Source organism: Alligator mississippiensis, chromosome 1, assembly GCF_030867095.1.
Source record: "Alligator mississippiensis isolate rAllMis1 chromosome 1, rAllMis1, whole genome shotgun sequence".
NCBI lineage: Eukaryota > Metazoa > Chordata > Crocodylia > Alligatoridae > Alligator > Alligator mississippiensis.
Window position 1 is genome coordinate 253,444,172 of NC_081824.1, and position 27,704 is coordinate 253,471,875.

Genomic DNA, 27,704 nt, shown 5'->3' on the forward strand with positions numbered 1-27,704 from the left:
TGCAAATTAATAGCCCTGAGCAGGATACAGTCAAGAGTCTGCAAGCAACTAGCTAAGGAGCTTTTGCAACTACTCACATCCATTTTCAGTTGAGTTTTTCCTGGAAAGCTGGGGAAACTCCAGAATATAAAAGGTGTGACCTACTGAACTACAGCTTGGTTACCCTGATGTCAGTCTTGAGCAAAATAGTGAAATGGTTCATTCAAAACTCCATCACTGAAGTAGTAGAGGCTAAAAATATAAGTAATGCCGGTCAATGTGGCTTCATTAAATGTAGATCTTATGAATCTCTCTCTCTCTCTTTCGAGAAAGAAAATCATGATTTTTAGTACAAGACTGCATGTCTGGCTGATCAGTGTAACAGACTTAATATAATGCACTTTAGTTTCTCAAGGCTGGTGGTTCTCAACCTGTTTGGACTCAATGGATGCCCCCTCATTGGACTCGAGGCACCCCTCCATAACTTGTGTGAATTGAGTGGTACCCAATTTCAAATACTAATTTATATATTACAGTGCTAGCTTCCTAGCAGCAGTGATGATGCGGGATGGTCCAAGCAGGGATAAGCCTGAGTTGGCGCTTAGCTACTTAGTTTATCTGCTTAGCTCCTTACACCTTAGGGCACTCTTCAGAAGATATAGTGACACCCCAGGGGGTCCTGCATCTTGGTTGAGAATCATTGCTCTAGGCATTTTACTTGTTTCATGTGACGTCATAATGAAAAACATGCATTCTTGTTCTCACACTTGCCCTGATGAGCTAATCACCTACCTCATGTCCTCCTTACAAAGGGTATCCCTTTTCATGCTTAATTGTATGCAGTGGACTCCTTTTGTTCCCAATAGACCTTTACATGAACTATAGAGAAATTTTTAAAGGCAGCTGAGGCAAAAATATTCTGGTTGTGTCTATGAGACTGAGTTGCCCAGAGCTGGTGTACTTAAGCACATCTGAGCAAGATAGGACTTCCTTGTTGGGTTCTTGCTAATTTATATGGCTGAGAAGCCCCTGGTTGGATGGCTGTCTAAAACCTCTCACACAAGGTATATGGATCTGCCACAACTCTTTCCAAACAATAAGGAAAGAGAGGGCTTGATGTGTCTGACATTTCCGTGCAAGTCTAGCCAAAACAGCCCTTCCATCCCCAACTCCATGAGCAAAAACCTTCCAGGCTCTATTTATCCATCCTTATGGCACAAAACCTTTAGCACAAACTCGCCCTGGTAAGTATATAAAACTGATATGACAGTGGCTCAGTTTTCTTGGCTAATGTTTTTTCTAGGGACTCAGGCCTGAATTTAATATGTTTCACAGGTAGTTGGACTTTAGGAGTGAAAGAAGCCTGGGAGCTTTTGATTCTGTTGAGGTTTTTTTTTTTTTCTTTCTCTCTCCCATACATTTGTCTTGGGGTTCATGATTGTTTTTCAAAAAGCTCAGCATCCATCTGAGGTCTGACTGTAGCGATGCAGCAGCAGGAATGAACCTACTTATGAAAGATTTACCTTCAAGCTCCCTCTGGTGACTTGTCAACTGGTGATAGGTTCATCCATAACTGTAATGGTCTTAATGTCAAAGGAAAATGGTGCTCTGAGCCACAGAAACAAGTCTGTGCTGTACAGGAATCAAAGTAACCAGACTCTTAGAAAGGGAAGCCAAAGAGGAACATAATGTCTGGTGAGGGGCTAGAGCAGCAGTTCCCAACCTCAGGTTGTGACCCAAATGTGGGGGCAATGCTGGCAGCACTGCACACAAAGGAGCCATGCTGCACCAGGAGCTCCCCTGGACCACCACCACCACCCTCCGCTCCCAGCAGCGGGTGGCAACAAAAAAAGGTTGGGAACCACTAGGCTAGAGGAAAGTGAGGTGGGGAGGAGAGCGCACCAGAAGGAGCAAAGCTTCTTTCATCTGCAGAACAGACCTGGGGTTCTCATTTGTGGAGAAAGACCATCAGAAACAAAGTGCCAGCTAACAGCTGCACTGGGTGGCAGGCTGAGGGCCATTAGTTTGCAGTTTATAATAAATGGAGATAACAGTAACTCCTATTTATGCTTTGGCAGCATCCAAGGCACCTGTTACAGGTTGAGTTAAACCTCCTTGGCCTATCCTTGGCAGGCATATCCTAAGGCCTTCATGTGAGAGAGTTAGCAAAGGCCATTAGGCTTGTCACTGGGCAAAGCACAGGTGTGTGCAAGTCTCATCTATGTGGCATGGTTTTGCTGAGCGGTGTTTGTGTATATGTGTGTGACAGAGAGAAAGAGTCAAGGGGAGAGAAAGCGAGAAAGTGAGAAAGACAGCCTGGCCAAGCAGCTGCTAATGCAACCCCAGGACAAGCCTGCTGAGAGAGCTTTCAGAGGGAGCCTAAAAGAGGTCTGGTGCTGGGGTGAGGGCTCGTTTGACTCCTCTCATGTTCCAGGAAAACAGGACTTTGCACGTTCTTTGTATACGAACAGGATTGCACCACAGAAATAGCTGACTCCACATCCTAACAGGAACACGCTGCCAGACCCTGCATCTTTGGTCAACTACTCAGGCTTAATCCAGATTGGTGTCCTATTATAATTAATCATCTATATTGCAGATGTACCCTAGAGACAGCAGGTGAAATCAGGGCCCTGATCACACAGATAAGAGACATTTCCTGTTTAAGATAATGTTAAAACAGTGGTTCTCAACCTTTTTCGTACTGGGACCCATTTGCAGAGATCGATAGCTTGTCTTGACCTACAGTGCCCTGCTCTGCCAGTTTCAGTGCCAGGCCACCTTCCCCCAGTGCCAGCAGGCATCTGCCCCTCTTCCCAACCGCCCCCCCATCCCCTCCGCATGCGCACACATGCATGCACACACTGCTCCCCTACCACCCCGACAGTCCCCAACCCCTGGCCCTCCAACCCCCTCTCCCCATATACTTACCTTCATTCGGCTGCTGGTGCTGCTCCCATGACCCTGCCTGGCTGCAAGCTGGCCATGCCCCAAGGAGCCCCTTGTGGGCTAGAACGCTGCCAGCCTGCAAGGAGTCACCTGTGCTTTTGCTCATTTTTCACTTGCTTGCGACCCTTTGAAATATTCTTGCAATCCACTTTGGGTTCGCAACCCACAGGTTGAGAAATGCTGGTTTAAAAGATGCAAATAGATGAAGGACTGGTACTGCAACATAAGGCTGTACATGACACAGCTTTGTTAGTCTTCTAAACCATTTTCAAGGCTGATTACAAGAACCATAACAATGGAAGGGACCCTCAAGGGTCATCTACTATAGGGGTGGCCAACTTGCGGCACATAGGTGGCTTGGGTATGTGGCAGATCAGGGAGGGGACAGGGAATGCAGTGACAGGGCAGAAAGAAGAACAGCTTATCGGGGCTGGAAGCAGAAAGCAGAGCAGTAGACTGGGCAAGGGAAGAGGATTGGAGTGGCACTTGGGGAGGTTATGACACTAATTTGTAGCATGCCAGCCAAAAAGACTGGCCCCCATTGATCTAGTCCAAACCCCTGCACAAATGCAGGAATACTATTTCTAAACCAGTGGTGAGCATTGCAGCCTCCAGCCTATTGGCTTAACCTGGCCTCTGGAGCTCCCTATGTGTTTGGAAATTTGGTGGTGGGGGGGCAGCGGCAGCATTAATTGTTGTAGCTTCCAGAGACACAGCAATTAACACTGCCACCGTACCCCCGCCATCAAATGTCTGGATCTGCAGGGAGCACTGCAGGGTGGCTGCCATGGTCCTGCACATCAGATCATACCAGACATCTTTGTGGCCAGATCTGGCACATAGGGCTGGGCTGGATCACTCCCACAGACTAACCCCACGCACTAACTGGATGCTAGATCTGGCCCACAGAATGACCCCACCCACAGGATCTGGCCTGAAAACTGGCCCTGTGCTACTCATCTGGCCTGCAGGAGCAGAAGAGGTTGAGCACTAGTGTCCTAAACCATTTCAAACAAACGATTGTGCAGACCTTTCTTGAAAACCTCCAAGGAAGATTCCACAAAAACCTTGGGTAGATATAAGATGAAGTGTGGCAGGGATAAGGTAGCTTGTATGTGTGAAGGAGTGGGAAAAGGAGGGAAAACAGACAGTGTGTCACTTGCTGAGCCATTTTGTAAGCATCACAGCACAGGTGAGTCCGAGTCCTGCTCTATGCATAGCGGTTGCACCTATGATTAGAAAGGACAGGTAGGAAGGAAGATGTTCTCCATCCCCATGCTGAACTTGGACCATGGAGTAGCACTGAGAGGGTAGGGACTAGGGTTTCATGCCTTTGCTCTCTAAGCCAACACTCAGTTGCTGGAATACCTTGTGCCATGGCAGATGGCAGTGCCACAGGATGAAGACTTCAGCTGGGAAGCACATTACAGAGAGGGTCATGGATGAGTCCCATTTCTGCTCAGCCTGCAGTTTGCCAGTAGAGGAACCTTGATGAAGGAAAGAGCAGCTAGAATGGGTTGGGTGGCACGATTTCAGAAGGGGAAAACTGGATCAAACGGCACAGCAAGCACTGGATGAGAGTTGGAAGAAGGGCAAGAACAGTGGGTCCTAAGGCTTGTCCAATTTATGCTCTTTGCTGTGCCCACACTACCCCCTTCTGCACTCTCTCCTAGAGAACCTGTTCCTATTTATTCCAAATCCACACTGTTAAAATGGAGTTAAGAGTTCATGTCAATAGCCAAGGTAAACCAAATAGCCAAGATGCTGCAATTAGCTCAAACGCCAAGGAAATTCAGAGTTAAAATTGAATTTAAACAAATCCAAACATGATCCTGTGTGGAAATACACTCTCAGGGCATTGAAACAACCCCAACTCTGCCCTTTCTTTACACTATGAAGGGAGAAAAATTAAAACAGATAACATGCCTTTGAAAGCCAATTTGTTCTCATCTAGACCCACAAACATCAAAATGCCTTTAATCACAACTGTGTGGATTTTCATAGAGTCACTGCAGGACAGAGCTAAGGGTTCTTTTGAAGAAAAAATCTTTCAAGAATAAGGAGCTACAAAGAAGTGAGTGTTAATCTTATCTCTCTCACACATGCAAACACTTGTACCTACGCATAAGATTGTACTCGAACTATACTGAAGTTTGAAGAGTCTCTAAAAGGACAGAGTTAAGGCTATTTGGGCGCTTCAGACTAAGTTGATATAATGGAAACATCCTAATTTTGGCAAGCCCTCAAGCCTCATTTCATTAAGTTTAATAATAAGAAGAACAATAACAATACCATCTATTTAATGCCCAATGTATTCAAAGCATTGTACATGGATAAACTGATTAATCATAACTACACCCCCGGATAAGCATTATTCACTGCTCAGATGAGAACAGCAAGGCTGCTGGGTGGTGAAGTAGTTTTTTAGGTCAAACAGTGAATCACTTTTAACAGTGGACAGAAATAGATTGTTCAAGTCCAGTTCTCATGGCTTGCAGGTGGGTGAGGATGAGAGGACAGACTGAGCTGGACCTAATACAGACAGGGGTCCTGGAGCTGGGATCGCAGGCAGGCCCCACTCCTGAATTGCTAATACTGCACCCCCATTCTCCTGCCACAGCCCCTTGCATGCCCTCTTTCCCCTTCCTGCTCACCTTCTCCCTTGAATGTCTTTCCCCCATCCCTCCCTCCTGCTGTTCCTCTAAACCCATTTTCCCCTCACCACTTACAGCTCAATTCTCTTGTTCAGCTCTCCCTTTCATACCATTTTTTTTGCCCTCTACCTCCAATGTCATCTCTACAGATCTCTTTCCCTCCCACTTTTGTCCCATGCTTCTCCTCTCGCTGTCTGTACCCACATCCCCCAACTCTGAGGGTCTGAAGTGGCATCCCATAAGCAGGGGTTGCTCCACAAATCAAGGGTGCTGGAGTGTTGGCCCACCTCAGAGGTTATCTAAGACTTTAGTCCTTGTGGCCTAACTAGGAAGCATCCCTGTGGAAACCTGCAATTTAGGAAGGGCCAGAAGAATTGGATCAAAGGGGCACTTCAGGCACTGGATACCTGGAGGATGGCTGAGAACAATGGCTCCTATGGCTTGTCTAATTTATCCTCTCTGCTGCACCCACATTGCTTGCATTCTCTTTTGCACTCCATGCTGGAGAATCTGTTACTAGTATTCCAGACACAGTGAAATTGAAGTCAAGTATTCACATCAGTAGCAAGGTACACTGAAAAGCAGACATGTAATGAATCCACTGTGTTCTATCCCTTCTGGATGTGAATTTACCTCTGAGATGTTTTTCCAGGCTGAGGCTATACTTGTGCCCCCTAGTAAAGCCTCAGTGCTGAAAGGTACAAATGCTAGCTACTCCAGACTAGTCCTAACCAGGCCCAAGCTACCTCAACAGCAGAGTCAGAAACAAGTCAAAACAAAGCTTTCAGTGACCACAGCCAAGGCCTTTTTGGGGGGATAGTTGTCGGCAGTCCCTTGGTATGAGAATGGCAGTCTTCCAGTAAATAGGGGAGTCATTGGTGGGCATGTCTACACATGCATTTATACTGGCTTAAATTTACTGTGTAAGTAGGAAAAAGTCAGTGTCTACACATGTAGATGACCCGAGACTTAATTTAGTCCTGGGTCAGAGCAGCCTGCCATGTACCCCTGTGGCCACCGGGGGGAGCTCCAGCATCTAGCCACATGGCTGCCAGCCCTTGGGACTAACTTTAGTCCCAAATTGAAGCCAGGAGAGGCGGCCAGCCAGGAGCCCTGGGGCTGGGCTCAGGCCAGTCACCTAGTGGCTGGACAGACCCAGCAGGGAGCCCCCCTGGGTTACTGCACAGTAAAGCATCTACATGTGTGTTACTGCGCAGTAACTAATTGGGCATAAATCACCATATTTACTGCACGGTACAGGCATGCACCTGTAGACGCATGCCCATATTGCACAGTAATTTTGGTTACTGCGCAGTAAATCCGCATGTGTAGATGCCCAGTGAGTCCATATTTAGGTAACTAATCCCAGATCCACAAGTTTGAATGCAGATATGGCGCACAGTTCCAGGAAGGAGTAGATCCTGGTGATGTTGAGTCACAGATCTTTTCCTTTGTTTCTCTTGTCTATCTACCTCCATAATGAGACAAGTTTGCGTGAAATGATCAAAGCCTCATCATACATCACAGCACCATTGCACACAACTCAATGTGCGAGTCTCCCAAGTACTAACGTTAATACTGAATTTATTCAGATTGGCCTTCAAGGTGTGCTTGCATTTTTCTTTTGCTCACCTCTAGAGCGGTGACCATCAGTGAGCTGGCAGTGCAAGACCTGTTTTGGGAGCTGGTTGTCAGGCATCCTTATGACATGTCCTTTTCAATGAAGCCAGTGCCATATAAACATGACATAAATGTTGGTGGCATTTGCTTGAGCAAGAAGGCTGACATTCACTCTTCTGCCCTTCCAGTTGTATAAAGGATTTTCTGAAGACATTTATGATGGTAATCTCCTGGTAACATACTTCATTCTAGAGGACTGCTGCAAATTCTGTTTAGATTTCCAAACAAAAGCTATGCTGGAATTGAGTTAACATGGGCCCACAAACACTGAGATACTTAATCACGCTGGAGAAGCTGAACAAGTCTGGGGTATTCTGCATCAGGTTATAAGGGGCAAGAGGAAAAGCCTGACACTGGGTGTGAGATTTCTAAAAGGATCTATTTTAATTAGTTTAGAATGCCTAAAACGATTAACAGATGACCCTGTAAAGGCTGCCATTCTGAGAATATGCTGTTTTTTGTTACCCATCAACCTACGCCAGAGCCGCTAACCACACAAACACACATCCTTCTAATCATTCTAATTGTTTTCACCGTTCAGACAGAGAGCCCCTCACCATGCAGCTAATATGACCTGACCACATGCTCTTGACTGAACCACCTAAACAGAGCACCAGTGTTGGGTTCTTAAAACCTTTGGAGCAGAGGTGTCAAACATATGGCTCATGGACAAGATCTGGCCCTTAGAACTCTGTTATCTGGCCTGCAGGGCTCCCACAGTGGCTGTACATTCAAGAATAGAGCATGCAGGAACAGGGCCCACCACCAAAATCTAGGGCACAGAGTCCCCCCTTATGGACACGTCAGTGGCCAGGGGTGAGCAATGGCTACATTAATCCCTACAACAGATTCCACTTACCCCATTGCATCTAGGGCTCCTCCACAGCTCCTAGAGGCTTCTTCAGCATACTGTAATTAATTACAAGGCTGCTTCAATGCACTGTAATTACAGTGCATCTGAGCAGATTAATCGAGTCTGCTGGAACATGGTAAATACTATGCTCCATACGACTCCAGTGTCACGTTGTATCAGTGTCCCTGCGCTGAACATGGCAGCAGGGTGCTTTAAACTAAAGCTTGTTCGATGAGCTTTAGTTCAAAGCACCCTGCTACCGTTTTTCAGCGTGGGGACACTAATACATGTGATGCTCCAGGCATTTTTAATTAGCGTGGCTCTCGGAGCTGTGCTAATTAAAGCACCTTCCCCTCCCTGCCGCCTCCCAGAGCATGACTATAAATGCCCCTAGAGCCAGGCCTGGGGCTAGGGCAAGTTTGACACCAGTGCTCTAGGAATGAGCTGTAGAACTTCTTGAGGAGTGGTTAGCTCCCAGAGGCCTGGGACCTATTCCAGGCACAGGCAGCATCAGCCCTCATAAAGGTGGGTCCCTGAGCAATGTTTGCCTGGCCCTTCCAGCTGTGAGGTTCAGCAAAGTTATGCTGCATTCAGCAGGCAATGGGCTGGTGCAGGACACTCAAAAAAAAAGTTGTAAGGAATGATTACCTTGGGTCAGCTCACAGCTCTTGTCCAAGCTGATGCTTTTTCCTATAGTAGCTGCCATTTTGCACTCTACATTCTGAGCCTTCATTTAAAATTGAATAAACCAAACTCTAGCTTTTAAGTTAGTAAAGGAAACCTTTCATATCCACATGAAGGTGCTGATGGTATCCTCAGCTGCAGGTGGCCTAACAAAATAGGTATGAGAGGCAAAAGCAATTCTTATTTCAATGGGCTGTTGATGCTGAAGTCTAATAATGGGCATGTAAGTGGCACTCTCAGCATGAAAGGAAGGAGGATAAGCATAGTAAGGCAATCTATGTCTAGCATCTGGTTTGCCACACCCCAAGAAGCCAGAGAAATATCCACAGGGTGAAGGAAAGAGTTAACCAGGAAGCAGACAGGCTCAACTGTCTTGTCCTGTTATACAGGTTTGTGCTCCTTGCTGCTCAGCCTAATTCGTCTTCACATTAGGGAAGAACTGCTCCTGTTTTAAATGTTGGGAAAAAGGAAATAGGATTTACTCAAGGCCACAGAGCAAGTCAGAGATGGAGGCAGGAGAAGTGGCTTTAATTCCTGACTCCTAGCCTAATGCTGTAATCACTCAGGCATATTCCCTCACTGAGCTGGCCCTGCAAACCAATTATGCACAGGGAGTAAGCGCATAGGTTTGCTGTTCTAAATTAGATCATCAGTTCATCAACTGGAAAGGAGCAACGACCCCAGGGAACTCAAGTTATACAGATGAGTTCTTTTTGCTGAGGGGAAAGGCTGCAACAGCTCCTGCATCAGGTAAAGTCAAAGCTCCTGCTAAAGTGACTCTCTTCTTATCACTCACAGGAGTTACAGTGAGGAGTTAAACTTTTACATGCTGGCATGTGCAGTAGAAGAGGATAAGACACCAACTATTCAGGGACTTCACTGCTTTACTTAAGAGAGCACTGTGTCATGCTTGTCAGAAAAGTCTATAAAATAGGATTCCTGGGGTCAGTTCCTGACCCTTTGGTAGGACTTGGGAAAAGGACTCTTATTTTTGAAGGCGTCCGTGATAACTCTTCTACACTTGTCTCGTGCCAGGCACCCAAAATTCAAAATTTTGAGCAGGTCTGAAAGTCTTGGTACCTTTGTAATCTCCACTACCAAATAAGGATGTTGATTTGCATTGTATCTCACACAGATTCTTGGAAGCTTAGTTTACCCGTATTTGTCAAGTGCTCTGAGAGCCTGTATGAAAGGGAAAGGGGAGGGAGGGAAATAAAGTATTTATGTTAATACTTTAATATATGAGGCTCAGTATTCCTGTCTGTCATGCTTGCACCTTGTTAGTGGCAACAGGCAGTTTATTTCCAGGCCACTGCCAAAGAAAAGCTGCAGGCTGATACAACACAGAGAATGCAGAACTCTACTTACTGTCAATTTTACTCCTGTATTTTATTTTCTCCTCCTCCCATTTATTATTAATCTGCATTTACATTTAACTCTGGCTTTCATCCTCTGGTAGAGGCCAAGCCAGTGCCATGTTACTGTGAGGAAAGAGGGAAAGAAAAGCAGGATCAGTATTGGGCTTTGAGATGCCCAATAGCCTCATCAAGCATTCTTCCATATCCCCAAGAATGATCCAGAAGCCACTGATTTTGAGAGTGCAGAAACTGTCAGAACCAACCAAGCAAGCAGTCTATTCATCTAGTGCAATGGGCCTTCGACTCAAAAAATGCCAGTTCTTAGCTTGTACTCATGTTCTGACTACAAAAAAAAATAGAGCAATTCTTCTGCTGCAAAGCTCAGAAAAACAGCAGCACCTCAGAGCTGCTTTTGACAATATGGATTCCTACTTGAAATCTCTGGGTTTACCTTGTGAATCATGTGTAGGTGTTTGTACACGTAAGACTGCTAATACTGTGTGGCACTCTTAAAAGGATCTTGTGGCACCCTGGTTAAGAATCACTGGCCTCTGATATCTTACCTCTCACAGTGCTAGAGTAGCTTCTTTATGGGAATGCACTTTCCAATCTGCAGCACTTATAGCCTCCAAACCCAAAGCACATAGGTGTTATTTCCCTTCTATATTTCTATCCACAGGTATTCTTAACTTTATTTTTGTCTTATCCTCTTCAGAGCCGCCTTGTGCTCCTGGTCTCAATAATAATCTTATTGTATTGAGTTTCGTGTGTCCTGCACATAAAACTGCTTCTTTCAAAAATGTGATTTTTTTTTTTCCTTTTAAAAGTTAATACAAATATAAGGAGATATTTAAATATGAAATAAGATAAATAGGAGCACAACATTCACCATCTCTCTCCTCTCCAAGGTAAACAATTCCAATCTAAACATCAATATAAACACCAGTCTCTTCCTAGAGAGATTTTTTTCAGGCGTTAAATCATCTTCATCACCTGTCTATTTTTGTTACACCCTTTTTGAGCAGAAATGAACACAATGTTCCAGAAGAAGCTGCACCCATTCATTTATATAGTAGCATTCTAATATTTCCTTTCTATTCCATTCCTTACACATTTAGATTCATTCTGCTTTCCTTGTTTTTCTTTACTTAAGTGCAAATGAAAAGCCCACTCAGTCTCATCTTTCAGCTAGAGGTAAAATGAATGTAATTCATTGTAGAGAGTTCATAAATCTTCCAAAATGGAGGAAAAAAATTACACATACATGCTGTGCATGATAATGCTTTCCACAGCTGTGTGGAAGACACTAAATATATTGCACAAATCCCAAAAGATCCCATATTTCCAGAAGGCCTGTGAGCCTAGGAGAGTCTAGACCCAAAGTCAGGTTTGGGGAATTTTCCCCCGTGCCTTCATCAGCATCAGTAGCTCCACTAGTTGAGCTGGCCAAAGCACTGCTTACTCTTTATTCTGCCTGGCATGAGCATCACTGCCTTGAAGCATTCAACAGGATAGGAATGTTGTTGCAAATGGAGAGAATGACTCTCCTGCTCAATCTCTGGATGGTGAGCAGTGTTCAGTCATAATGAAGGTTCTTCAGCGTACCTCCTCCAAATCTTTTTCTATCTGAAAAGCCAGGAATCTGGAGATAGGGAAGATAAAAGATTTTATGTCAGAAGCAGCGGGAATGTCTTCCAGCCCCTGAGAACATGCATATTACCTATAATATTACATATTATTGGGCAGCATCACTGCCTTCTCCTCCTGCTTTTCCAGGCTAGGGCTTGAGGGAATGCTCTGGCATACCGTTAGTGGGCACTGCCTAATGAACAAGATTCAATACAGAGGTCCTGATCATGGGTGTTAAAGACTATGTGAGGCATTCTGAAAGAGTTGCACCACAACATGAGCCCAGTTATTCCAGACAAATTCCAATTTGGTTAGTTACACAGTCCCTTACTGAGGTCCCTGCAAGTTCAACTGTACATAGAAATCTTCACCACCTCCTTTCCTACTGTGCTGTATTAGGAGAGAGGCTGAGGTTTGTCCCAGCCACCAAGAGACAGCACTTCAGCAGTCATTGGCATGACAGCCTTTATCAGTTTGTGAAGCTATCAGGATGAAACAGACTGCAATGATGTAAAATGTTTGTACTCTTTTTCTGCTGCATATATGCACAGTGCTGACACTGACCATCCATTCTCACTAAGAAGATCTATTCTAAACCACCACCAGATTCTCTGCTTCAAGAGATTTCTAACAGATTTACACTTCAGAGCATCTCATGGCAGCATCTCATGTAGCTGTCCATAAGACCATGGCTCAGGAGTCATCCTACTTGTCTACACAGAGGCACAGGGGAGGTTTCAGGGCAGCAGCCTCTCTCCATGTCCTTTCATAGCCATCTTCCCCCTTCATTCAATCTGTTATATAGCAGCAGTATCACAATGTAAAGAGGAAAGACATCTCAGAATTGGCCAAAAGCAGCATATGTGAATACATATGGGTGGGGCAAATGCTAATTTAGAACACATAAAAGAGACTGATGGGAGTATGCCCTGTTGTGGTAAATAAAGAAAAGTAATACATTTTAGCAAAAATGTCAGTTTAGTCAGGGCTTTTTGACTCAACATTCTTGACAAACCTCAACTGATGCAAAAGTGAACTCATAGGGCACATCCTGATACATGTGCAGGGGCATGCATTTGCTGCAGCACGCACCCCTGCATGTGGAGTTTGGTGCGGGGCAAAATGCCCCGCTTTGGGGAAACGGCTATTTCCCTGCTCTTCCTGGCTCTTGGTGTGTCGGAGGAGCCAGGGAACAACTAGAGGAGGGAAGATGCTCTGGCCAGCAGCCAAAACATCTGCCTGGAGGACCTAGCCTTTGTCTGTTGGTGCACAGTGTCACTTTTTTTTGTGGCATTTTTTTTTGGCACCAGGATCCCAGCTTTAAGGTGTTGCAAACCACATGTCCATGCTCATCTGGATGTGCCCACAGGGTGCATCTATGTCGCCTCCCTGCTGACAGAATAAGCCGTGCCCAGTCCCACTGCAGCGCATTAGGGACAGGCAATTAGTGCAGACTGCTCAGGAGTGGACTGAAGTGGACCCAAGCACCTCTCATCATTCCCCCAGCATTGCTGTCAGGCTCTCCTATGACAGAGCTTGAGTACAGCTCCAGGGGGGACATTCAGGGCTGCTGCAAGCTGTCTATTCAGCCTAGCTACCAGTCTCTGGTGTGCCTGAGCAGGAGCAAGTGGGTAGGGCTTATTTATTGGCAGCAGATCCAGGATCAGAATGGAGGCCTTACAGATGTGCCCATAGATATATTTCATGCCCACAGATATACTGCACAAATTCAGTCAGGTCTGAAAAGAAACAAGGCAACTTTACACAGGTTACAAATAATGTAGCTAACAAACTGCCTGGGGGTGGGAAGCAGGTTAAGTGGAACAGTTCAAATGTCACAGAACACCAGAGCTAGCTACCGTACTGTTGTAAAAATCTGCTCAGCAAACCTTAAAAACCACAAATGAGCAGAACCTTAGTTTTATGCCTTATTCCTTTATTCGAAAAATTATATGTCTAGCAGCACAGCACTCCCTGGCACCACTCTTGGGTACTAGTCCAATGTTGGCTCTGAGGGGAGAGGCAACACATTCACTAGCAATTTCACACAGCAATTTCAACACATTCACTAGCACTGTTTCCTACAGTATCCTCTATTTTTTGGGAGCCTCCCACCAAGCACTTGATGATTTGATCATATGCTGTAATCTGACTCGTATACTGGTATTACATTTAAGGACTGTTCTTCCATCCACGCTTTGAGATATACAAATGTAAGTTTCCCAGCTCACAGATGGGCAGAACAGAGCCTGCTGCAAATACCACACCTGTTTATGTGGAACAGATCACTTCAGGCAGTAACAAAGGTGGCTGTACTGAAGCCCTGGTGTCTCTCTGTTGCGTTTTGTCTTTACAGTATGCATGGTGACTTGCTTTTAATTTTGTATTAGACATCTGGGCTGTTACTGAGAGTGCAGATCAAAATAGTCAGCAGTGTGCCCTAATCTTTAGCTCACAGTCATAAAGATAACCTTTGGTTACCCCCTAAAACCATTCATATGAATAAACAGATCTTACATCACAGTGTCATACCCAACCAGTCAAACAACTTGAAGGCAGTTGCTTTAAATTATTATCTTCTTGGAATGGACATTTTCTCTTATTAGCGTACAGACAAAAATGCCTTTGTAGAATTGAAACAGGAGAAAGCAGATTTTTTTTTAAACAACCAACCAAAAATAGAATTAACTTAGGCAAAAAAACCCACAAGGGAAACTATAGCATACACTGATTTTCCTTACACTTTCTCACCCTCCCTATGAAGCTTTCAGCACAGGTATAGTTAGTAGACCTACATTTTTTTATTGTTTGTATCAATGTGAGCACACCACCCAAACATAAATCTCAGTTAATTCTTGTAACTTGTGAAGCAGGTTGGTATTATTTCCCTCCCACCCCTGTTTTCATTAGGGACATCCTGCAAAGAACAGAGGGGTGAAGTGACTTACCCAGTCCCCAATTCTACCTAGTTCTTTACAAATTTGAAAAGACTAATTTATGAACCATGTGGCATTCTGTGCCATTGCTCTGGTGGCTCCATTGCTTTCTGTAGCATTGTTTTCTTCTCCACATTATCTGATCCCCAATCCTGACATATCAATTTGAAATGGTATTAATATTTACTATTTCACCTGCTGACTTTTTTGGAGTCAACACATCCCAAACTGTGCATGCAGTTTGTACTAACTGACACTGCTTTTCCCCTGCATCCTTCCAGTATAATTATTAATTCCACTACTATTTATTGATGCTGAATCTGTGTTCAGTTTGAGGGCCCAAGATCTGTACTCTAAAGGACAGAGCTTTGTCTACCAACAAAACCAGAGTTTGCATCATACAAGAAAAACATGGGAAAAAAAAGAAGCACAGACCTGATTACCATCTCGTAAAAAGTACCTCTTCTCTATGACCTGGGGAAAGCAATCAGAGAATGGTCTTAGTAGTCATTGTATGTACCTAACCTTATAAACACAGTCAACACTTGTGCAATACAGCTGCAGTCACAGTCATCTAGAAGATGATGAAAATTCCTGGTTTTAGCTGCCTGGGACGGAGGGTGATATGGAAGCAGAGTCCAGCCTGAGGGGTAGCTCAGAATTATATAGCAACCCATCCTGTAAGAGAAAATCCTAGCCAAATGGTGGTGTTTACAATGCATGGACTATAGGGGAAAGGCAATTCCTTGGCTCCCAACACCCTTCCCAGGAGAATGAATGGTTGGTGCATGTAACACAGGACCAGTGCTGTGCAGAAGTACCTGCGCAAACTGTGCATATGCCACTTCTGGAACTGGAAGCAGTATAGCCACATGAGCACGCTCTTGCACCTGGGCTAATCACAGGGTTTGAACATACAGGATTCCAAACCAGCTCTCAGGAAGTGAAAGGTGAGTGAACTAGCTTGACCACTTCCTTAGCTTTTAGAATACACATGGGCTTCCTACTGTAAAATAGTGCAGAACAACTCAATTGAATCTACATCACCTTATCAAAAAACCTGCTGAGCTTGACAGCATTGGATGAACCTGCAGCCAGATAGCGGGGGTTGGTGCAGTCCTGGAACACACAAGAAGCAACTCAAAGTTGGGAAATGTGTTACACAATTTTCACTAAGGAGCAGGGAAACTGCTGGGAATCACCTGGTACATGGCACAACTCTTCAGCTATCAGCCTCTGAAGAGGAAGCAAACTGAGTCATGTCTCCCCACACAGAAAGATCAGCTGGAAATTTTTTGGAGGGTCCAGAATAGGGTGGCCATCACAGAAGACATTCCTGTTTTCTACTACTCTGTCCTCTGCCGATATGAAACTCGATGCCTTTATGTCCTATATTTCTCTCTTCAAGAGAAAAATAGAGGACATAAAGGCATTCGGTCTTGTATCAATAGAGGACAGAGGAAAACTGGACTATCCTCTATGATGGCCACCCTAGCCCAGAAGCATCCCTTTTGCAAACATGAGCTAGGATTTTTTTTATTTATTCCTTAGGACCTCTGACTTTTTCCTGTTAAAAATGGTTCCCTTAGTACCCAGATAAGCTAAAGGTGCTGGCTTGACAGCTCCTAAGATTGATACCTTCTATGCCCACAGAGTACAGCAGAGGAAGCTTCTTTTAGCCAGGTCCTGCATTTGTGTCTCAACCTGGATTTGGAGGCGTTTCTCTAGGCATAAGAGAAAGTCCAGCCTCTACACCTGTAAAAAGTCTAACTTTGTATCTATGTCTCCAGCTTTACTTCAGCTACCTATACAGCAAAGTGTTGATTCAACCAAAGAAATGGTACATCTGGGAAGAGATGTTGTCTTTGTTGGATTCAAAAGAGTTTGTGGAAGAAACAAGAACAGGATCAAGAAATCCTAACTCTAACTCCCTGCTTTAAAACTGAGAGCACTCTGACTCCCCACCTCCAGCATCTTCGTTTATCTGAACCACGGTTAATATTTCACCACTGGGTAAGCATGCAGTGCTGACAATGGTGCAAACAACCAGGAGACTGAGAGGGCAGGCTGCAGCAGTCCAGTTCCTGTAACTAGATCCTTATCCACTATAAAACCACCACCTTTTACACAGAGTGAAAACAACTGTTGACAGAAATACTAACCAAATTAATCTCTTCTGCATTGAAATCCTCAGCCAGGAAAGCTGTTCTGGTCAAAACTTCATTGCGCTTAGCCTCTGGGATCTGATCCAGTTTGGTTCCTATTACCAGTAGGGGAATCTGGTTATCAGCAAACTGTTCACGGTCATAGTCCCTGTGCAATGAAAACAGAATAAATATAGCCCTAGGCAAGAGAAACAGCTCCACAAGTTGACAAAGGGAAACAGTGTTCTATTCCTTCTACTCCAGGTGGGTAAAGGGATACTTGGATACCCAGTATGCTGAAAGACAGGAGATACATTTGTCTGGGCCATGTGGGAGGGTTCCTGTAGATGAATCATGGTAGAGAAGGATACCGAGAGGGAAAAGAGAAAAGGAATTTGCAGTTAGTACCCCAAACATGCATGAAGATTCTTATGTGAAAGCATCCACTGGAAGGTGTGAGATAACACAACATTAACTGGGAAAAAACAGAAATGGAAGGACAACTAACAGGCTGGTTTACTGCACATACACCAAAGGTATGATGTCATCTTATAAAATGGGTCAGGGGAGCTGCAATTAAAGGTTAGTTTTAAGCATTCTTGGTTAAATTCTGCTGTGATATCTATGAAGTCTCAAGTCTCTCTCACAGTATTCAAATACAGCCTTGTTTTCAAAGCTGCACCTGAATATTATAAATTCATACAAAGACACTCCATGAAGAGATAGGAAATTAATATCTCCCCTGAAATATTAGCCTCTCCTATGAAATAGCAAGGAGGATGCAATTAGATCAGCTGGGCATTAAATGACTCATACTACCACATGCAGGAAAAGACAACTGTTGTGACTATTGTGACTTTTGACAAGTTTCAAGTCAAATTTAAACAGCAATAGAAATAGCCTACACAAATGAAATTAATGAAATATATATTTTAAGAGAGAAAGACTAGCTCAGATGCAAGAGATCAATGATTCATTGTTAACTCAGAAACCCTAACTCAGACTATTCCCCCTTCTTTCTTCAACAAAAGTTCATTTCATTTTCAGGTATGTCAAGCTTCAAAAGAGTTATTCTTCTGCCCACAAAATCAAAGACTAAGACAAAAAAAAACAACCCCTCCACTGCTAATGTTCTTTTATTTAAATAGAAGAGAAGTGTCAATATAAAAAACAGCTGCAGGGAATCTGGATTTGGAAGAAATTCAAGATGGCAGCTCAATACCATATGGGCTGTAGAACCCCCGTCCCCAAGTTTTTAAAAACAAACAGAAGCACGTGTCTGTAGACACACACTTGTGTCTTTCTTTCCACCAAACACTACCTCGTTTCACTGCCATCCTTGCTTGCATGATTTCTCAAAGGTCTGAAAATCTTTTCAATTACAATTGTAAAAACAGAATAGGAGAAGATAGGAACAAATCCTCCATAAGATACAAAGCTAATTAGAAACAGGTATTCTAACAGATTTTTGCAAGGTCCTTGAGAAAAATCCTTCAGAGAAATCTGGCAGATTTAGTGACTTTTACTGCTTCTCAAAGTAAAAAGCCAGTCTGGACATGGAAACAATCAAACACTCAAGGTATTTTTTGTTGTTTTTAATGGTCCTGCATGCCACAAGCAGCCAAGACTTTAGGGCAGGGGTCAGCAGCCTTTTGGTGGCATGGATTGGAGCTTGTGATCTACATATGGCTGTAGGCTAGAAGTCTCTACTGTGGTCCCTGCCACCTCCCCCCACACCTCCATTGTGTCTGGAACACACAGATCTCCACCATGGATGCTTTGTGAAGGAATGGACCCATGCAGGACAGATTCAGACCATGGGCCATAGGTTCACCAGCCTCTACTCTAGTGTAGCAGGGAATTAAATAATTTTCACGTGGCCTCAGAAACATGGCAGGAAAAGCATGCAGACATATTCTTCTAAACCCAGGCCACTGTCAGACAACTGAAGAGCCCAGCAACAGCCAGGCCTGCTCTACAGATGCAACAGAAACAGCGCTTCTCTTCTGAAGTCCCCTGGCTCTTCTCATTTCGCCCTAGAGCCCTGCCCGAGAATTCTGCACTCAGTCAAATGTCTTGGAGAGTTCAAGTGTCCTTAGTGATGACCAGAGATGAACAAGGACATGATAGACCCAGATGATATTTAGGGCTGTGCGTGTGTTTGTACACTCACCCATTTGTTACGAGAACTCCTGTTGGAACCACATCCCTGTTGAGGGCTTCCAGTGACCAGCGATACAAGTTTTGAGAAGACTTTTTGTTGGTTAAGTCATGCACCAAAATGATGCCTAAATGGAGAGTTAAAAAAAGACAGGATATAACTTGACATGTTCCCTAACCTTTGTATTTGATCCAGAATCTCTGGAATTAAGAGATAGTTTGGTCTGAAACATTAGGAAAAGGGACCTGTTAGGTACTTCTTTAAGTAGTCTATCATTGTGGAAATATGATAGCATTTCTAAACATGACCTGAAGCAGGAACATAGTAGGATCTAGTTTTCTGCCCTCCTCTGTCTCACAATTAAAAACAACCTCCATATATTCCTTTTTTTAAACATACTTTAAAAAATGATCTTAAAATCATCAGGAATGCCAGTTTGTCTCATCTTACTTTGTTGGGGGTGTGCCTAGGATCTAGAAACATGGCTTGTGAACTGTCTTAGAAGTTAATTAACAGGGTGTTGCATCTTTAACAAAAGCATTTTTCTTTTTACTCATTAGCAATTTGAGTTAATAATTAAAAAAAATTGAAACGATGCATCTAGAAATCCTTACCCTTTTCAATTCATTTGATTGCATGTGTATTAAATGATAAGCTGTGCTATTAGCCCTATTATAAAGGGAAGCATTATCAGCCTTAATAAGACCCTGTTATTGGTAGAGTAACATTTTTACCAAAATGGTTCAGTTATCTCCAGGAACAAAAGTAGGAAAAAAGATGTGGTTTGGCCTATTATAAAAAAACAAAACACCTCTGCCCTTCTCTTTTGAGTACTCCTATGATATAGAGGGATTTGTTATTTGGGAGTGTGACAGTCTGTACCAGAGGTTGTTCTCTGCCTGTCTGTGAATATTTGCTTGAATTGACCAAGTAATAAGCCTTAAAGCAAACAAACTTAAAGAAAGAAAACACATACATACACACAAAACCCCCCAACATAATCAAAAACTATATCACAGTTCACTTGTGCTCCATAGAGACTCCTTAGATTCATGCAGCTCCATTCCCCAAGAATTCCATCTGGATTAGGTATGGGCCAGGCTGGGGCTGAGCAGGACTTCCCCTGCAATTGTTGCTCTGGGCTGCTGGGTCCAGGGTCAGGCTCTGCACTGACAGCAGGGAGTCTGCCACTCCTATGCTTTCAGTGATGCTCCTGGTGGGACCAGGCAACACGTGGAGAAGTATGCTGCTTGATTCAAATGAAAAGGGGATAAAACCCAGACCTAGTGAGAAAAGACTGGGAGGAGCATTGGTTGGGAGGCAGAGACTAGAGGCTGGCAATGGTGGGAGGAAGGAAAAAAATATGGTATTAGGCATTGCAATGAGGGGAGGAAGGAGACTTGGGAGCTATTCTTCTGCTGTCAGCAAATGTCAAGGAAAATCACTGGTAAAGTGTTTTGTTCCCTTCTACTGCTGATCCAAACAGGATACTACTCCTAACAGCTATTCCATCAGCTCAAGTGGCAGAGATCGGTAGGGAAAATCCAGTCCTGCCTATGACCTCTGTGTATATCTCTGTATGAGGGAGGAATTTCAGCTATTTTCAGTTTTCTAGGTTACAAACAACAAACAAAAATAAGAAAGAAAGGTTGCAAAGTGAAGTTCTTAAAAGATAGGAAATGTCAGAATTAAGGCTGCCTGTACAACCTTAAGTTGGCCCACTTGACAAGTAGGCACTATGATAGAGTCTTTACATGACCACATACTGCTTTTTCCAGAAGGGCCTCTATCCCACTAAGTGTGTAAAATGGACCTGCTGTAAGGATGAATCAAGGTGGTATAAGGAAGGAGACTGTTGTCTGCAGGGCCCATTTTATTTCCTGCAGAACCTGAAAGATGTACAAGAAATCTGAAACAAGGGATTGTAAGAAGAGAAAGGCTGGTTTCAGTTTGGGCATTTCAGTAGTTCTGGAGAACTGGATTTGATCCCTGGCCTTATTATTTTGGTACCTGACTTCGGATATGAGTTTTTGACTGGAAGAAATACAGAGCACTTGTCACTGCAACTGAAGTAAATTAAAATGAATCTGTGCTTTAAGTATCTGGAATATCAAGTGCTCTCAAAAACATTAATCTTTTATAAATTGAGACCTAAGGGGACAATGCGCCTTCACATCCCAGGAATGTTATGAAAACAGTCCAATATTTGGGAAGTGCCTAGATGAAATCCACAGAGAAGCCTATAAGGAAAGTAATACTTTTGTCTTCAGAGCAGAGTTTGAATAATGTATAGTAAAAAAGACTGGAGATGCATGCTGAATAATAATCAGAAAATATGGTACGGCATATCTGCTTGATGAGTGAGAATTATCCATTCTATGCAGTGAAGGAGACTGGGGTCTTGTGACAATAACAGTAGCAGAGCTAAGGACTGCATCATAAAGCACATGCAGAAGTGGCCTGAGTTAAAGTGATAAAGGCCATGCTAATTCTGGCGTTACCTAATTTTCATATGCTTGGCTTTGCAACTTTTATAGGATTTGACTTTGCTGCAAAATTCTTAAGTCCTTCATTCCTTCACAGAATAAAAGGAGAGAAGCTCAGATTTTCTAACATGAAACTAAATCTTTCCTTATATTGAATAATGATCAAAAATCCAATTTTTCATTACAATCCATCTTTAAAACCATAAATTATGTTTCTTAGGCAAACTTCATATTTGACCCTTCTAAATCCAAATAGGTATCCAAACAGATATCTTCCTCCTGGGTAGAGGAAGGAAAAAGAACCAATATAGCAAAACTTTTGCACCACTTAATACTCTCTTTAAAGGCACTCCAGTACCATAATGATGGGTGGAGTAAGAACCTTAATAAAATAATGTTTAGGACAGAAGTTTTCAGAAGTGATCCCTGGTGTGGGGGTACTTACCTTTCTTTTTCAGTGAACTCCTGCTTTGCTTCCAACAATGATTTATAGGAGATTTGATATCAAGTACCACATCATTCTAATTGAAATTTTCTTTCCCCCTCAAAACCTTAATTCTTTTTAGAGGATGCTTTTTCCTGAACCATCAGACCTATAGCATCAGTATTTCAAAGATGGAGATGCTACCATCTCTTCATTAACTTTTACCTGTAGATTTTGAGACTCAGCTGCTAAAATAATTTTGCAAAAGAAAAGAAGGCCAGACAGCAATCAGAACACTGACATTTTATAGGGGAAGTAGTTCTTAGTATGCTAGAGCATGAAATACTTGGCAGGACTAATTAAAAATGGATTTTCTGACCAAAAATATTTTCTAACATAAATATGGGATCAGACAGAAAGAGAGAAAAAAATTCTCAGAATCTTTATTATGCCTTTCTTTATTAGGCGAGACATGCCTTCATAGCTGCCTGCACAGCCTGAGGAAACCCCGCTGCAGCTTCAGGAACTCCCTGTTGTGCTAGTTCTGGAATGCTGAAGTGAAGCGAGATGCCGGATACTGCTCATTTGCATATCATTACCTAGGGTGGTTTTCCAGCTCATAGCTGGCTCCCTACAGATGTCTGACTTAAAGTTACGAATTCCTTTTGTGCCATGTCTTCAAGTGCACACAGCTTTATAGAGCCCAGCAAGGCTCGAGTGAACCCTGCCCCTGAACCAACAGAGATGTCCTACCACAGAAAGCAGTCAGTGACAAACATATTTACACTAAACATACTTTACCATTCACAGAGTTGTAAAATACTGCTCGTGTGCTTTTCATACTACTAGCGCTGCCCACTGAACCTCCAACATCCCACAATTCAGTGTAGTAGGTCTTCTCTTCTGGGGTCCCCTCTTTGTAGTCATGAATCTGATAAAAAATTCAACCCATATATGAACACAGTGCCAACTACAAAAGTGATCCATACAAAAACTGGAAGAGTAAAGATGTGCAGTGCCGAACCAGTACCTTTTAAATTCAGTACTAAAACTACATCCCAGGGTGCTGTGATGATCTCCTCTCTTAGCTAAACAGATTTGGGTTACATCAAGAAAGCGCCAATGAACACCCAAAGTGTTCCAAGAAAAGGTTGCAGTGGACTGAGAGGAGACAGTCCTTCTGAGATGCTAGTAAACTCTGAATGGGTGAAAAACAAGGCCCTGACCTCCTCCTGTAGTTAAGAACTACATACCAATTTTAAGAATAGCAGCATTGGTTATTGGAACTGGAATCCAGCCATGATATTTCCTTATTCCTCTAAACCCTTTATAAAGTTTAAAAACCAATTAATTAGTCACCAATTTTCTTTTTAAGATCTACTGGGCAGTTGTATTATAAAACTATGAAATACAAACCACCACATGTTTCCCTCAAAGATTTAAAAATCGCTGGCATCTTTTGCCCTAGGCAAAGAATCTTGGAAAGATGTTATCCACAATGGGCAAAGGAGTTTTTGTTTTGGTTTTTTTTTACTATGCCATATGGATTGCCACTGAGACTGAAAACTTCTTCATGAATACCCAGACTCTCCTGGACATCAGATTCTGCACTCAACAAACTATGCTTAGGCAAGATTTTATTTATATTCTGCTCACGAACTTCCTTAAATGAAATAAAGCAAATGAAATCTTTTCCTTCAATACATCTGGCTGGCAACATAACAGCATGGTAATGGTCTCCCAAGGAATTGTGAATTCAGTTTATTCATCCTCTGATTCAGAATTGACCACTTACCAAAAAGTAATAAGGATAATATCCTAGTGAGTATATATTAACTGTCACTGTGCTGTGATGCTTTGAAAGACAGATGTATCTTGGCTTCTGTAGCTGGTGACATTGTAAAGCTTAATTTGTGTAAGTAAAAATATTCAGTCTAGAGTAATAATATTTTTTTCTTAGCACTTTTCCCCCAAAGGATTCTAAAGTTTAACAGCAATGAAATGAACCTGACTTTGGGGTGGAGAGGGTCTGTCAGCTCATCACAGATAAATGAAAGAAGAGGAAATTTTACCTAAGGATGTTAGCTAAATTAAGCTATTCTTTAAGAAAACACCAGTGGTCATTTAATATTCATGAAAAATACCCAAGACTTTGGTATTTAAAAATATCATTCAAAAGACCACTCAAAACTTAATTATAGACATCTGAAAAGTGAAGGCCCAAACTAGTTCTGAATCAGATTTAAACTTGTGACCCAGAAAGCAGTGACCACAACATCAGAAATAACAACAGGAACAACACTGCAAGTCCAGAAGTTCACTTACTCGCACATCCACTGAGCAGCCCACAGTCCAAGATGGATTTCCCAACACCTGATTTTGGCACAACAGATGAACAAGTGAAGATTTCCCAACACCTGAAAGCAAACATATATTTAATTTGCATGATAGACAACACAGATCCTTACATTTGCCATTAACACCATATTTTTTGTAGGGGTGCACAGATATATTGGTCCGATATCGGATTGGTACCGATATAAAGAAAATTGGCTGTATCGGAAATCGGCCCGATGCAGCTGATAATTTGGTCGATAAATGCCAATGTGTGTGTGTAGCTGCAGCGCAGCACTCAGGCAACAAGGAGCACAGCGCAGCAGCATGGAGAGCTGCCTCCAGCTGGTAAGTTTCTTGTGGTGGAAGGGGCATTGGGGGGGGGGGGGGGGGGCGGGTGTTCTGCCACCACCACACACCTGGCACAGCCCTGGCTCAATGCCCAGCCTCCACCCATGTGCTGGGAAGGGCCGGGGCTGCACCAGGTGTGCGGTGGCACTGGGAGGGGGCTAAAGCGAAATTTGGGGTGGCTGTAGCCCCCTCCATAGCTCCCAACCCAAGCCCAGCCCTCGGTGAGAAGAGCCCAGAACAGCCTCAACTCCTGCCCGCAGGTGCAGTCCATCTGCCCTGCCCCATGCAGACCCAGGGGGCACAGGCTCCACCCCTCCGTGCCCTCCCAGGGTGCACACAGCAGTGGGAGCACCCCCCCAACAAGCCATGGCTCTGCCCCATGCCCTGTCCCAGCTGGGCAGAGGCTGCCCCTGCCCCCTCCCTCACCATGGGCATTGATCTGCACCCCCCACGCCCCTTCCCTCCCCTGCTCCCCTTCCACCACAACAGACTTACCAGCCGGAGGCAACTCTCTACACCGTATAGGAAATCTAATTGGTATTGGCTGATATGCCTCCTTAAAAATTGGATATTGGTATCGGACCCAGAAATCTCTATCGATGCACCCCTAACTTTTTGGTATGCCGTTACTAACATACCAAAAAATGGCACTACAATAATTAGTGGGTTCAAGCGATACTATTAAACCCAACATTTAAATGAATGTTCCAGCATGCAATTGCCTTAAAGAAGGTACTGATGATGGGTATGTGAGAAATACAAAAAGAGCTAACAGCATGCTGACTTTAGTTGGAAGGGTTGTATGAGGCCCATCATTTACAGAACATAAGAACTATCATTTACTGGTCAGCCCATACATCTATCTTGCCCAGTATCCTGTGTTACACAGCAAGGACTGCAGAGCCTCTTTCCTGTCCCTGGTCCAATCTCATCTCCAGGCAGAGTATCGCTGGGTACTGTCCACTGGAGCCTTGGACTTGTTTGAAGGCCAGTGGGCACTGTCTGGTGTGCTCTGCTGGGTGTCCCTCTTTGGCACACTAGCTTTAAACCTTTGATCTCACTCCTATCCCTGTTATGTCTTTAGTTGTCCCCAAAAAACAGTTGTTGCCTACCTACTGGCCTTCCTCTCTAAGGGACGCTTACAGTGTTTCTTTGAGGGTACTGCCCCATGTTCCCTAGGCAACAAGTAAGCTTGTTACACAGCAGGGATGGCAGAGTGACTTTCCTGTCCCTAGTGCAATCCCATCTCCAGGCAGAATATCACTAGGCAGTGCCCACTGGCTCCTTGGACTTGTCTGAGGGCCAATGGGTATTGTCCGGTATGCTCTGCTCAGTGTCCCCCCTTGCCACACTAGTTATTAACCTTTGACCACTCTCATTCCTGTTGTCTTTAGTTGTCCCAAGCAATTAGGTGCTGCCTTTCCAGTAGACTCTACGTTTAAGGGAGGCTAATAGTTTATTTGGTGGGAAATGCCCCATGTATCTTCTAAGGCAGCAAATAGACCTTTGTCACATAGGCAGAGGGGAGGCTGAAAGGGAGAGTGAACAAGGTGTGACTAGGGGTTTTCCCATCGCTCTCTGCTACTTGCGTCCTCCACCATTTAGGTTGTATGTCTTATTAAGTTGAAACATGGCTTATCCACCGTTATGACTGCTGCATCTAGTTTGGGGCACTACACAGGAAGAAAAGCACAGCTGAATTGCAAGGACCATGCAAGACAACTAAAGAAGTAAGTGGGCTGGCAAGGACTAAACGAGAGAAGAGTGGCAAGATGAGGGCAAGCCCCTTCAAGGAGCTGTTTTGCTGAGAGGAGGAGATGGTGACAGGTTACCCCTGAAGTATCTAAAGCCATGGCCCTCAACCTTCCCAGGCTCAAGGCCTCCCAGGAAAATGACAGCATTCAGGTCTCGCTCAATTTTGGGAAAAAAAGGAATACACAGAGGTTGTTTTAAACTGCAAGACAGAAGAGGGCGAAAACTAGATTCTACTACGCTCCTGCTTTGGATCATGTTTAAGTAGAAATGCTATCATTTCTAGCATTTAAGCTCCTTAAAGAAGTACACAACAGATCCCTTCTCCTAATGTTTCATACCAAACTGTCTCTTAATACCAGAGCTTCTGGATCAAATACAAAGGTTAGGGAAATGTCAAGTTATATCCTGTCTTTTTTAACTCTCCATTTAGGTATCATTTTAGTGCATGACTTAACCAACAAAAAGTCCTCTCAAAACTTGTATCGCTGGTCACTGGAAGCCCTCAACGGGGATGTGGCTCCAATGGGAGTTCTTGTGACAAACAGGTGAGTGTACAAACACACACACAGCCCTAAATATGCACGTGGGGTCATTGTTCATCTCTGGTCATTGCTCAGAGCACTCACAGAAGTGCCGTTTCTGTTGCACGTGTGGAGCAGGCCTGGCTGTTGCTGGGCTCTCCAGGAGTTTGACAGTGGCCTGGGTTTAGAAGAACATGTCCACGTGCTTGTCATGCCATGCTTCTCAGGCCGCAGGAAAATGACTTCACTCCCTGGTGCCCCAAAGGAGAGGTCGGCAACCTATGGCCCACAGACTTCGTCAGTCTTGCATAGGCCCAGTCCTCCAGAGCATGGGGGATGGGTTCCCGAACGAGGCTGAGCTAACTAGAGCCCGCCCCCCCCCCCCCCCGGGGGGGAGGTCCACAAAGAGGCCCAGAGCCACCTAGAGCGCCCCTCGCCCAGCGCCCCGCCCCCGCATCTACGCCCCGAGCGTGAATCGCAGCTATGGGTTCTACACCAGCTCCGCCCCCTGCTCACGTCACCGTGTGCGTCACTGCGCCCCCCTCCCCCGCCACCAATGCCCGGCGCGGGGGAGAAGGGTCCGGTACCTGCGCAGGCCTAGGGTGATAACGGGAACTCCCCCCCCAACTACTCACCGGAATCCCCCAGCACCAGCACCTTGACCCTGTCCAAAGCAGCCATCTTAGCCTGCCTAGCAACAGCCACTCAGCACGCCGCCCAATTGCGAGCTAACTCTCCACCCATTGGCTCCGCCTCTTCCGCTTTCCATTCGCCGAGGCGGGGAGGGGGCGGGATCAAAGGTGGCT

General features: G+C 44.2%; 1 protein-coding gene and 1 long non-coding RNA gene across 2 annotated transcripts in view; one reads left to right on the forward strand and one right to left on the reverse strand.

The window, feature by feature from the left end:
- The window catches only part of LOC109280353 (uncharacterized), a 51,832-nt gene extending 29,084 nt beyond the window's left edge, over positions 1-22,748 (forward strand). The window contains exon 2 of the long non-coding RNA XR_009459008.1: positions 22,403-22,748. This is a non-coding gene — a long non-coding RNA (uncharacterized LOC109280353). The remainder of the gene's footprint in view (positions 1-22,402) is intronic.
- On the reverse strand, positions 11,205-27,672 carry RABL3 (RAB, member of RAS oncogene family like 3). The gene is made up of 8 exons (XM_014603953.3): positions 27,534-27,672; positions 24,263-24,354; positions 22,739-22,868; positions 19,040-19,154; positions 16,885-17,035; positions 15,770-15,841; positions 15,158-15,196; positions 11,205-11,799 (listed from the first exon to the last, which is right to left on the reverse strand). The coding sequence occupies exons 1-8, from the start codon at positions 27,577-27,579 to the stop codon at positions 11,734-11,736; spliced, it is 711 nt and encodes a 236-aa protein (XP_014459439.1). The 5' UTR covers positions 27,580-27,672; the 3' UTR covers positions 11,205-11,733.
- Positions 27,673-27,704: the final 32 nt, after the last annotated feature.